Here is a 13,350-nt window from a genome sequence, read left to right on the forward strand (position 1 = left end):
ATGTAATGATATTGTGCAATGATAAACCTTGATACAAATTTACACTACCGTTCAAAAGTTTGGGGTCACTTTGAAATGTCCTTATTTTTGAAAGAAAAGCACTGTTCTTTTCAATGAAGATCACTTTAAACTAATCAGAAATCCACTCTATACATTGCTAATGTGGTAAATGACTATTCTAGCTGCAAATGTCTGGTTTTCGGTGCAATATCTCCATAGGTGTATAGTAGGGGTGGCACGGTTCACAAAAGTCGCGGTTCGGTACGTATTGCGGTTTGAGGTCTGCGGTTCGGTACGTATTGCGTTTTTTTTTTTTTTTAAATCTTAAGTACTCTGTATTTGGGCATATAGCCTACTATTTACCTTAAGTAAACATAGTTTAGGATACAGCATTTAAGAGAGGTTAAAATTATAGTTACAATGAAATAATCATGCACAAACTGAGTTTGAGTTGACATAAGCACATTTTATGAACAATCTCTGATGAAAAGCCAGGTAGTATTTTGAAACAGCAAGAGGGAAGACATGGATGATTTCAACAGCTTTTTTATTTACTACAGTATTTATACAAAGTGTCAGGAGTGTTTGCTGCCATGTTGTGGCATCTAGAGGAACCAGGTGTCTTTTGTCACATACAGAGTTTTCATAATTGGAAGAAATAAAAATGAGTTCTTAAAGCTTACTTTTGAACAGATGTGTGTGTTAAAACTTAAACTTTTATGTGGCGACCAACCAACCACCTATATACAAAAACCGAATCAAAAACTCTTCTAATCCCTGAGAGTGAGGATGTATTTTTTCACTTGAAATTAAAGTGCAGTGTTTTGAAACGTATGGCTGGATTTCTTATCTAATCTTAAAGTGCCACTGTATTCTTAGAACGGCGTCATCGCATGTAATGGGAAAACCAAAATGTTCCCACACACCTGATTTGAATGCCGCGGGGGCATCCTCTATGTACGACGACCTGCCTTCTCCACTCCCACTTGCCATTTTTGCACTTGCCATCCACACTCCACTGTCACTTCAATTCAGAGAACCACGTGGTTTCATACGGGCATTCGGCTTTTTTTTTTTGGCGAACGTCTTAAATAGGGGTACTGCGGTTTATACGCGTATTGCACCGCAACAGGCGTATCGTACGGTTCGGTTTTTTTCCCATAAACGTGCCAAGCCTAGTGTATAGAGGCCCATTTCCAGCAACTCTCACTCCAGTGTTCTAATGGTACAATGTGTTTGCTCATTGCCTCAGAAGGCTAATGGATGATTAGAAAACCCTTGTACAATCATGTTAGCACAGCTGAAAACAGTTGAGCTCTTTAGAGAAGCTATAAAACTGACCTTCCTTTGAGCAGATTGACTTTCTGGAGCATCACATTTGTGGGGTCGATTAAATGCTCAAAATGGCCAGAAAAATGTCTCGACTATATTTTCTATTCATTTTACAACTTATGGTGGTAAATAAAAGTGTGACTTTTCATGGAAAACACAAAATTGTCTGGGTGACCCCAAACTTTTGAACGGTAGTGTATGACGATTCAAATTGATGAAATAAAAACTTGCGATTATTATCAGGTTGCGCAAGTAGTTTTTTCTAGCTGTAATTGTGTTGTTTAGACAGCAGAGGGCACAATAACATACAACAGCAGGAATGCACAGGATGGGGGGCGTCGTGGCTCAGGTGGATAAGGCGCCATACCATAAATCCGGGGACCTGGGTTTGATTCCGACGCGAGGTCATTTCCTGATCTTTCCCCATCTCTCTCTCCTGCTCATTTCCTGTCTCTACACTGTCCTATCCAATAAAGGTGAAAAAAGCCCAAAAAATATCTTCAAAAAAAAAAAAAGGAATGCACGTGACTTCACTGTAGGTGGAAGTAACGGCTCTAATGCCACAAAAACACTGATCGAAAATGGGAAAGAGCTGTTGGGTGATTGACAGTACAAATAAATGTAAAGGGATCCGACAGCGGATTGATTTTCAAACTTATTTTATGTAAAATTAGTTGGAGATTTCAAGTCAAACTTTCATTTTCAGAGACCCAATAGCGGTCAAGAAAAACATTTGTTTTTAGAATATCAGATGGGTTTCCTGCGGTGGTGACGTATGTGATGTCCTGTTGTCACCTGAAGCAACTCAGCTGTTTATATTCTCTGGTTACATTATAGTTTTGCTCGTTTTACAAGTATTTTTACCAAATTTAATCAGTTTTTAAATAAGTACGCCTCATTGTGGAGCATATAAATGCCATAATGATGTTAAAAGAGAAAGCACAAGCTGGAACTAGACTGCATTTCCATAAAGAAAATGCAAAGTGTGCTTCCTCAGCTGTGGCAGAGGGTCAGACAGAAACTGGATCAGACATGAGACTTTGCGCTGCAAAATCTTTTTTTCAAATGATCTGCAGAAAGTAATTGTGGCAACGCATGTATAGTTGTGCGATCTAAAATGGCTCAGCTCGTAGTGCGACATGAAACTTCATGGTCTAAAATTTTTTTTTTTAACATGATCTACACCTGGTGCTGGGTAAACTAACAGTGTGTGGTATGGCAATCGAAGCACTGTTATTACAGGCTGCTGAAAGCTAAAGAAAAGAAAAGGAGGTAGTAGTTTCATGTTTAAGCCTGACTACAGTCTTCATTATTGTTTTTCATTTTTAACAAAAATAATATTTTAGTTAACAGGCTATTATATTTGACTGTAACCTTTACAAATGAGGGTAAATAATTGTTGGTTATTAAGAAAAGCAAAGTTTTTTGTTAATTTAAGAAAAGGAACATTTAAAGTTGATGAAAATAAAATGTTGCATTTTTTGGTAATAACATTTTCTTCATTTAATTTTTTTTTCAAAAAGATCATGAAATAAGAGTGCTCCGAGAGCATAATAACCCCCACTGGCAACTATGCCATAACTCTGGTAAAATACAACCGAATTGAACAAAACTGCAATATGCATATTACCGACATTTTACCAAGAATGCTGCCAAGTTTCGTGAAATTCCTCCAAAAACGAGGAGTTGATTTCAGAAGGTGAGTACCCTTCTCAGGACAGATGGAGAGACAGACATTGCCACAACATAATCCCCCTTCGGGCCTTTCGGCCAGTGGGGGATTAAAAAAAAAAAAAAAACAAAACACATCTTTTTACTAAATTATATGAAATCCCTCCAAAAACTGAGGGAAGTTGATTTCAGAAAGCAAGCACACCTTGATGAAATTGCCAAAGTTTGTTAATAATCAAGGGCATAACTCTGGTAAAATTTGCCCAAATTCAACGAAATTTTAATGTGTGTATAACTATCACATAATAAAGCCTTTTACCAAGTTTGGTGAAATTCCTCCACAAATTGTGAGAGGAGTTGATTTCAGAAGGAAAAAAAAACACTCATGAAATTGTCAAAGTATAATTCTGTTAAATCAAGGGCTGTAACTCTGGAAAAATTCAACCGAATTGAACGAAATTACAGTATGCGCATCACCAACATACAGTGGAGGAAATAATTATTTGATCCCTTGCTGATTTTGTAAGTTTGTCCACTGACAAAGAAATGAACATTCTATAATTTTAATGGTAGGTTTATTTATTTATTTTTTTTTTGAACTTTAATTTTTTATTAAACAACACAGTACAGAACATGAAATTCCTTGACAAGACTATATAATAAGCCTAGCAGTGTAAATAACAAACATATTTGACCCTGCAGCACTCAGAGAGCAAAAAAAAAAAACATCAAGGCACATAATTTGGGTTTTCTCTCAAGTAAAGAGGTAATCTACTACAGGTGACCATCTCCTCAAAAAGACATCAGACCTCAATTGTAGTTGAGCAGACAAAGCCTCCATTTCATACACCTCCCTCAGCTTCTGTTTCCACTGAGTCACTGTAGGTGGCTGTGGTTTCCTCCAATTTAATGTCACTATTTTTCTTGCTGGCATCAATAGTATATGCAACAAATACTGTTGGTCTTTAGTGTACATGTTTTCAGGAGTCTGATCGAGTAGGAATTGACTTGGGTTAAATGATAAGTCAATGTCCAAAATTTTATCTATCTCATTCTTTATGCCCTGCCAGAAAAAAATGATCTCTGGGCAATCCCAGAATATATGTGAATGGTCTCCGACCTTTCCACACTCCCTCCAGCAGTTCATTACATCAGGATCATTTATAAATGTTGAAACCACCAGGGGTGTCTTAAAGAATCTTGTCTTCATCTTCCAATCAAACTCCTTCCACATGTTACTATTAATGCCCTTGTGACATCTCATACATATTTTTTCCCATTCATCGTCCTCAATCACGATGTTTAGTTCTAGCTCCCATTTCCTTTTAATGTAAAAAGTATTACCTGGTATGTCCAACATCAAGTTTCGATAAATATGAGAGACATGATTTTTGGTAGGTGACTTATGTTTGATTATATTAATGAAGTATTTTTCCATGTTTGTTGGAGTATTTTTAATTGTATTCCAATCTTTATGGTTCATAATGTAATGCCTAATCTGAAAATACCTAAACATATCAGTTTGGGCTAATAAGAATTTATCCTGGAAATATGAAAATGGCTGTAAAATATTATCACAAAATAATTGATCAATAATCTTTAAGTCTATTTGTGCCCATCTCTTAAAAGTGATATCAGTAATTGAAGGTGGAAATTCTGGGTTTCCAACTATTTGCATGGCCCTCGAAAGGGCATCTGTCCCCCTAATTCTCTTTTGAACTGTCAACCACACATTTAAAGTGTGTTTCACCCATATATTCTTAATTGTTACCTTCTTTTGAGACTGCTTACTAAGGAAAGCCAAAACAGATAAAGGTATGCCTGGTAGTGAATTTTGTTCTATATCAACCCATCCTGTCTCTGTGTCCATACTAATCCAGGCTACTATCGCATTTAATTGCGCTGCCCAGTAGTAGTGTTTTATATTAGGGAGGCCAAGGCCACCCCTATCCTTCCCGAGAGTAAGTGTTTTAAGTCTCACTCTTGGTCTCCTATTCTGCCATATAAATTTAGATATAAGCCTGTCTAACATATTAAAAGCTGATGTCGGAATCCTGATTGGAAGAGACTGAAACAAGAATAAAAGTCTTGGCAGGAGACTCATTTTAACAGCCTCCACCCTACCCAGTAGAGACAGGGGCAGCACATCCCACCTCACCAGATCATCTCTCATTGTGTCAAATATTTTTTTATAATTTGCCTGATACAATCGTGTTATTTGGGGAGTGAGTGTGACCCCTAGATATTTAAAGCCCTGTTTAGATTGACGAAAGGACACTGTATCATCCAGCTGGCTAGGCCAAGTCCCAGAGATCATCATTGCTTCCGACTTGGAGCAGTTTATTTTATAACCAGACACTTGACTATATTCATTGAGATTTTGTAAAAGAGACGGAATTGAGGTGATAGGGTTTTCAATAAATAATAATATATCATCAGCATATAAAGCTATCTTATGTTGATTACCACCCTCATCTCTTATTCCTTGTATATGGGGATTACTTCTAATTAATTCGGCTAAGGGTTCGATACTAAGAGCGAATAGTACTGGTGAGAGTGAGTCCCCTTGCCTAGTCCCCCTTCCCAGCTCAAAAAATTCAGAACATTGGCCATTAACTCTAACTCTCGATCTCGGGTTCGTATAGAACACTTTAATCCAGCTAAGAAATGTTTGATTAAAACCCATGTGTGTCAGTGTCTGTTCTAAAAATGTCCAATCCAACCTATCAACAGCTTTCTCAGCATCTAAGCTGAGAAGCATTGATGGAATTTCTCTGTCAGCAGCAATACTTTGTAGATTTAGAGCTCTTCTTACATTATTGGTGCCCTGGCGTCCGGTAATGAACCCTGTTTGATCTGGCTTAATTAGTTTCTTAATATATCTTTGTATTCTGTTAGCCAGGATAGAGGTCAAGATTTTTAGATCCTGACAGAGCAAACTTATAGGCCGATAGCTCATACATTGAGTGGGGTCTTTCCCCTCTATGTATAACAGTAATAATTGCCTCTGACCAGGATTTTGGGGGATCTCCTTTGTCCAGTGCATAATTATATACCTGACATAGGATTGGAGCTAACTCATTAACAAAAATTTTATAGTATTCCCCCGGGAAGCCGTCTACCCCTGGAGATCTATTATTCTTTAACCTTTTAATATTTGCTATTATTTCCTCTGCAGCTATGGGTGAACACAGCATCTGGGCCTCCTCATGTGATAGTTTGTTCAAATTGATTAAATGAAAAAGATTTGATATCTTCTCATTTCTTCCTGCTAATTCCTGTCCTTGGTATAGCTTTTTATAATATGAAGCAAATGAATCTGCTATTTCGTTTGGCATAGATGTGGGTCTATTAGTATCAGGGTGTTTAATTTTTGGCACAACACGGCTAGCTTGAGCTTTCCTTAACTGAAATGCCAGGAGCCTACTTGCTCTATTACCCTGTTCATAGTATTTACCTTTTGTAAATCTTAGCATTCCCTCTGCTTTATATGTTAATAACTCATCTAGTTTTTGTCTTTCCTGTTTTAATGATTCTAATATGATTCTATTCCTTGATATTTTGTGTATTTTTTCCAACCTTATAATTTCAGTCTCCAGTTCTAATCTCCTGGCTTCCCTTTGTTTTTTAATCCTGGAAGTAATTTGAATAATATGTCCCCTCATAACAGCTTTAGCACCATCCCATAAAACAGAAGGAGTAACATCTCCAGTATCATTTATTTCAATATATTCTTTCAGTTTATCACGTAGTTCCTGTTGGATTAGGGGCTTGTTCAGTATTGAGACATTAAGTCTCCAATATCTGAATTGTCTTTCTTGACCTAGTTTTATTTTCATTGTGACAGGGGCATGGTCTGACAAAGTAATGGGTTTTATCTCACATTCCATCACCCTATGTATATCAACCTTTGACACACAGAACATATCTAGTCTAGAGTAACTACCATGAGCTAGGGACATATATGTGTAGTCTCTATCTCTGGGATGGTGATATCGCCATATATCTATCAGCCCCAGTCCATCCATCATTCCCAGGACCGAAGTTGCTTTTCTAGATTGGGGCCCCTTCTCCACTGGTAGTCGGTCAACGTTTGAATTTAGTACACAGTTATAATCCCCACCAGCTACAACCATTCCCTGACCTTCATCTGCCAATATGGAAGCTATTTTCTTAAAATATGGACAGTCCTCGTTTGGTGCATACAAATTCAAAAAGGTAAATCTATTTCCCCCAATTGTACCTCTTACCATAATATATCTGCCTTCTTTGTCCTTAATTACTTTTTCACTACTAAAGAAAACTGATCTACTAAATAGAATAGCTACCCCCCTCTTCCTCCCTTTCTCATATGATGCACTGTATATTTGTTCCACCCATTCCCTCTTTAATTTAAGGTGTTCTGCCTCAGACAGGTGAGTCTCCTGTAGCATTGCAACTGAACATTGTAATGTCTTGAGCTGGTTAAGTATTTTTTTCCTCTTAATTGGATTTCCCAGACCCTTGATGTTATAACTCACTACATTCAAATTATCCATATAACAGAACCTTTAGTCCTTACTGTCATTACAATGCCTTCTGATCAAGATATAAATGTTAAGTGCAGGATCACAAATAATAAATGTCAAGGAATGAACACAGAACTGAACAGAAAATAAACATATAGTTATGACTTCCAAGTCCTCAACCAGCCCTTCTCCATTAGTGGCCAGTTCCCGTTTGTAGCTGGGCGGAGAGTGGCGAAATCCCTCCGGGATACAGTCATTGCGTGTAGTAACAGCAGTCCCCCTCCATGGGGTGCACTGCTGTGACCCAAAGGCTGAGTGTAATTCACTCATGTTAAGTCATTTGCAACCGCTGTCACCGCAAACCAAAACAACCAGCTATTATGCAACTCTATCATTCTGGTCTCGACAAGTTTGAAATATTAATGACATTATAAACATGTATATATCTAAAACCCAACAACAACAATAGGGGTATAATGAAAACAATTAACCATATAGAAAACGTATTCATGGCAAATCTGTAACTGTTTAAATGTTAAGTCAGCCTCACTTCAGTAAGGTCGACTTACTTACGTCAATTCAGTCACTTCAGGGGAAAAAGAACCTGCACTCATCTTCTGTGAGCAGGATGTTCGTATTTCTCCGCCGGCCTCGGCTGTCCTGTCTCTCCCATCTATGCCTGGTCAGTGCTCTTTCCATTTTATCCCGCTCATCAATCCTGATATGGATATTCATGTCCCGAAGTGTCGGTGCTGCGTCCATCAGCGTCTGGAAGGTCTTCTCCTCGGAGCCCACTGCCATCCTCAGCCGCGCCGGGTACAGACACCTCGCTTTAACATTCTTCTGCTTCAGCTGTTTAATAACATATCTGACCTGAGCACGTTTTCTCTGCAGCTCTGGGGAGTAGTCGTTATCAAGGTAGATTTGCCTGTTGATATCTTCCATCTTTAACATTACTGTGCGTTGTGCCCAGGCTGCCCGTAGGATCTGCTCCTTCACTGTGTAGTCGGCGAATCTAACTACTATGGAGCGCGGAGGGTCATTTTCTTTTGGTTTCTGCATAAGTGCCCTGTGAGCCCTGTCAATTTTGATGTCCTCTTCAGTCAGAGGCAAATCCGTCAGCACCATCGGAAATAACTTTCTGACAAAGCCCACCATGTCACCTTTCTCGCATCCTTCTGGAACCTGATACAGCCTTAGATTTTGTCGTCTCGCTCGGTTCTGGAGGTCCTCGTATTGTTCCATAAGTTGTTCCTCACGTTGCAGTAGAAATCCGATGGCTCTTCCATGTACTGTGGTTGTCTCTTCCGTGACTCTAACACGCTCCTCTGTGTCAACGATCCTCTTCTCCAACTTTGTCAATTGAGCACTCAGACCTCCAACTGAAGTTTCGAGTCTTGTAAATGAATCTTTCGTTTGTCCGTTAAATTCTTGTACATCCTTCCTCATCTGTAGAATTTCCCCCCGAATTTCTTGGTTCGACTGCATGATAGACTGCAAAATCCGCTCCATGTTGTTATTAGCGCTAGCATCTGTCGCACCTGTGCTACTGTTAGCTGCGCCAGGTTTAGCCGCCGGCTTGCTAGCTTCAGCCATTTTCGTTGTCTTTTCCTCCTTTTCTGTTTTCTTAAACTGATATCTAGTGAGTCTATCAGCAGCGTTAGGCTTTATGGTGTCGTTGGGCATTATTTTGCCGAGTTTTAATTAAATCGTTGCTTGATAAGCAGGTAGGCTAGCGGAGCTCTAGATTTTACGTCTTACTCGAGCATGTCACCGCCGGAAGTCCCCTGGTAGGTTTATTTTAACTGTGAGAGACAAAACATCAAAAAGAAAATCCAGAAAATAACTTCATATAAAAGATATAAATTTATTTGCATTTCTCTGAGTGAAATAAGTATTTGAACCCTCTAGCAAACAAGACTTCGTACTTGGTGGCAAAACCCTTGTTGGCAAGCACAGCGGTCAGACGTTTCTTGTAGTTGATGACCAGGTTTGCGCACATGTCAGGAGGAATTTTGGTCCACTCCTCTTTGCAGATCATCTCTAGATCATTACGGTTTTGAGGCTGTCGCTTTGCAACTCGGAGCTTCAGCTCCCTCAATAGGTTTTCTATGGGATTAAGGTCCGGAGACTGGCTAGGCCACTCCGTGACCTTAATGTGCTTCTTCTTGAGCCACTCCTTTGTTGCCTTGGCTGTATGTTTTGGGTCATTGTCGTGCTGGAAGACCCATCCATGACCCATTTTCAGTGTCCTGGCAGAGGGAAGGAGGTTGTCACTCAGGATTTTACGGTACATGGCCATGTCCATTCTTCCGTTGATGCAGTGAAGTAGTCCTGTGCCCTTAGCAGAGAAACACCCCCAAAGCATAATGTTTCCACCTCTATGCTTGACAGTGGGGATGGTGTTCTTCGGGTCACAGTCAGCATTTTTCTTCCTCCAAACACGGCGAGTTGAGTTAATGCCAAAAGCTCGATTTTGGTCTCATCTGACCACAGCACCTTCTCCCAATCACTCTCAGAATCATTCAGGTGTTCATTGGCAAACTTCAGACTGGCCTGCACATGTGCCTTCTTGAGCAAGGGGACCTTGCGGGCACTGCAGGATTTTAATCCATTATGGCGTAATGTGTTACCAATGGTTTTCTTGGTGACTGTGGTCCCAGCTGCCTTAAGATCATTCACAAGCTCCTCTCATGTAGTTCTAGGCTGATCTCTCACCTTTCTCGTGATCCTTGATACCCCACGAGGTGAGATCTTGCGTGGGGCCCCAGACCGGGGTCGATTGATGGTCATTTTGTATTTCTTCCATTTTCGAATTATTGCACCAACAGTTGTCTCCTTCTCACCCAGCTTCTTGCTTATGGGTTTGTAGCCCAGCCCAGCCTTGTGCAGCTCTACAATCTTGTCCCTGACATCCTTAGACAGCTCTTTGGTCTTGTCCATGTTGGAGAGGTTGGAGTCTGATTGATTGATTCTGGGGACAGGTGTCTTTTATACAGGTGTCAATTTAAGACAGCTGTCTTTAATGCAGGTTGATTAGGAGGAGTGTCTAACTGGTCTGTGGGAGCCAGAATGGTTGGTAGGGGATCAAATACTTATTTCACTCAACGAAATGCAAATCAATTTATATATTTTATAAAATGTGATTTTCTTTTTGATATTCTATCTCTCACTGTTAAAATAAACCTACCCTTAAAATTATAGACTGTTCATATCTTTGCCAGTGGGCAAACTTACAACATCAGCAAGGGATCAAATAATTATTTCCTCCACTGTATAACAAAGAATCTTGCCAAGTTTCATGAAATTCCTCCACAAATTGTGAGAGGAGTTGATTTCAGAAGGTGAGTATCCCTTCCTGGGACAGACGGACATCGCCACAACATAATCCCCCTTCGGGTCTTTCGGCCAGCGGGGGATAAAAATCAAAATTGTACCGTGCGCTGAGTGAATCATTACATGCCTCTTTCGCACCGTTTCTCTGTTACATACCTTGATACATACACTGTGTAACATCACTCACTTCTACCATGTAAAGCATGATTTTTAATTTCCCAGAATCCCACCTGCATCTCTTTGTCTCCTGTGACCCTGGAAAGTTCATCCATGGCCATGACATAGAAACACTCGCTGAAGATGGTCCGCTGAACCTTTACCGTTTTGCCGTCCCTCGTCAGACAGAACGCACACTTTCCCGGACCATCTGATGCCTGCACTCGAGCAAATCTCTTGAGAAACGCACCGCCTGAATAACAAAAGCACAAGTACCTTCTTCCTTGCTGCACTTTAACCTTCTAGCAACAAGTCTTAACATGTGGTGAGATTAGCCTGTCTAATGAAGCGACAAGACCCTGTGTTTAATTAATAACTCCTCTTATTTAAGAGCTAAACCATGTTTTTAGTTAGTTTAAAAATAAAAAAAATATACACAACCCTGATTCCAAAAAAGTTGGGGCAAAATACAAATTGTAAATAAAAACAGAATGCAATAATTTACAAATCTCAAAAACTGATATTGTATTCACAATAGAACATAGACAACATGTCAAAAGTGAGACATTTTGAAATTTCATGCCAAATATTGGCTCATTTGAAATTTCATGACAGCAACACATCTCAAAAAAGTTGGGACAGGGGCAATAAGAGGCTGGAAAAGTTAAAGGTACAAAAAAGGAACAGCTGGAAGACCAAACTGCAACTCATTAGTTCAATTGGCAATAGGTCATTAACATGACTGGGTATAAAAAGAGCATCTTGGAGTGGCAGCGGCTCTCAGAAGTAAAGATGGGAAGAGGATCACCAATCCCCCTAATTCTGCACCGACAAATAGTGGAGCAATATCAGAAAGGAGTTCGACAGTGTAAAACTGCAAAGAGTTTGAACATATCATCTACAGTGCATAATATCATCAAAAGATTCAGAGAATCTGGAAGAATCTCTGTGCGTAAGGGTCAAGGCCGGAAAACCATACTGAGTGCCCGTGATCTTCGGGCCCTTAGACGGCACTGCATCACATACAGGCATGCTTCTGTATTGGAAATCACAAAATGGGCTCAGGAATATTTCCAGAGAACATTATCTGTGAACACAATTCACCGTGCCATCCGCCGTTGGCAGCTAAAACTCTATAGTTCAAAAAAGAAGCCGTATCTAAACATGATCCAGAAGTGCAGACGTCTTCTCTGGGCCAAGGCTCATTTAAAATGGACTGTGGCAAAGTGGAAAACTGTTCTGTGGTCAGATGAACCAAAATTTGAAGTTCTTTATGGAAATTAGGGACGCCGTGTCATTCGGATTAAAGAGGAGAAGGACGACCCAAGTTATCAGCGCTCAGTTCAGAAGCCTGCATCTCTGATGGTATGGGGTCGCATTAGTGCGTGTGGCATGGGCAGCTTACACATCTGGAAAGACACCATCAATGCTGAAAGGTATATCCAGGTTCTAGAGCAACATATGCTCCCATCCAGACGACGTCTCTTTCAGGGAAGACCTTGCATTTTCCAACATGACAATGCCAAACCACATACTGCATCAATTACAGCATCATGGCTGCGTAGAAGAAGGGTCCGGGTACTGAACTGGCCAGCCTGCAGTCCAGATCTTTCACCCATAGAAAACATTTGGCGCATCATAAAACGGAAGATACGACAAAAAAGACCTAAGACAGTTGAGCAACTAGAATCCTACATTAGACAAGAATGGGTTAACATTCCTATCCCTAAACTTGAGCAACTTGTCTCCTCAGTCCCCAGACGTTTACAGACTGTTGTAAAGAGAAAAGGGGATGTCTCACAGTAGTAAACATGACCTTGTCCCAACTTTTTTGAGATGTGGTGTTGTCATGAAATTTAAAATCACCTAATTTTTCTCTTTAAATGATAGTTTCTCAGTTTAAACATTTGATATGTCATCTATGTTCTACTCTGAATAAAATATGGAATTTTGAAACTTCCACATCATTGCATTCCGTTTTTATTTACAATTTGTACTTTGTCCCACCTTTTTTGGAATCGGGGTTGTATATTCCTATACCGAATCAAGCATAAATAATTAGAAAACAAGCAGAATGGGCAGTTTTGCTTTCTTATAGTTGTTATGCACATCTGTCAGCAAAATATCCCACCTGATTTGGCAGCTTGAAGAACGTCTGGCCGGTGAAACCTCGGCATGGTGCGGTACAGCCTACAGTACATCCAGACCTGCAAAAGCATTTACAACTTCAGCGACACAAACTAATATGATCTCAAGATACTGTACTTTCCCTCCCCAAACCAAACAATGATCCATAAACTCATTCATTCATCTTTATCCTGGTCAGGTTCATGGTGGTTCCAGTCTC

The 13,350-nt window shown here is 39.9% G+C and overlaps 1 protein-coding gene across 2 annotated transcripts in view; it reads right to left on the minus strand.

The window, feature by feature from the left end:
* Positions 1–13,350, minus strand: part of renbp (renin binding protein) — a 46,302-nt gene that overhangs the window by 13,555 nt on the left and 19,397 nt on the right. For both annotated transcript variants that reach the window (XM_060931455.1, XM_060931454.1), the window contains exons 4-5: positions 13,135–13,210; positions 11,078–11,256 (exon numbers count right to left, since the gene is read on the minus strand). In XM_060931455.1, coding sequence (XP_060787438.1) covers positions 11,078–11,256; positions 13,135–13,210 — 255 coding nt within the window. The remainder of the gene's footprint in view (positions 1–11,077; positions 11,257–13,134; positions 13,211–13,350) is intronic.

This window comes from Neoarius graeffei, chromosome 10 (assembly GCF_027579695.1).
Source record: "Neoarius graeffei isolate fNeoGra1 chromosome 10, fNeoGra1.pri, whole genome shotgun sequence".
Taxonomy (NCBI): domain Eukaryota; kingdom Metazoa; phylum Chordata; class Actinopteri; order Siluriformes; family Ariidae; genus Neoarius; species Neoarius graeffei.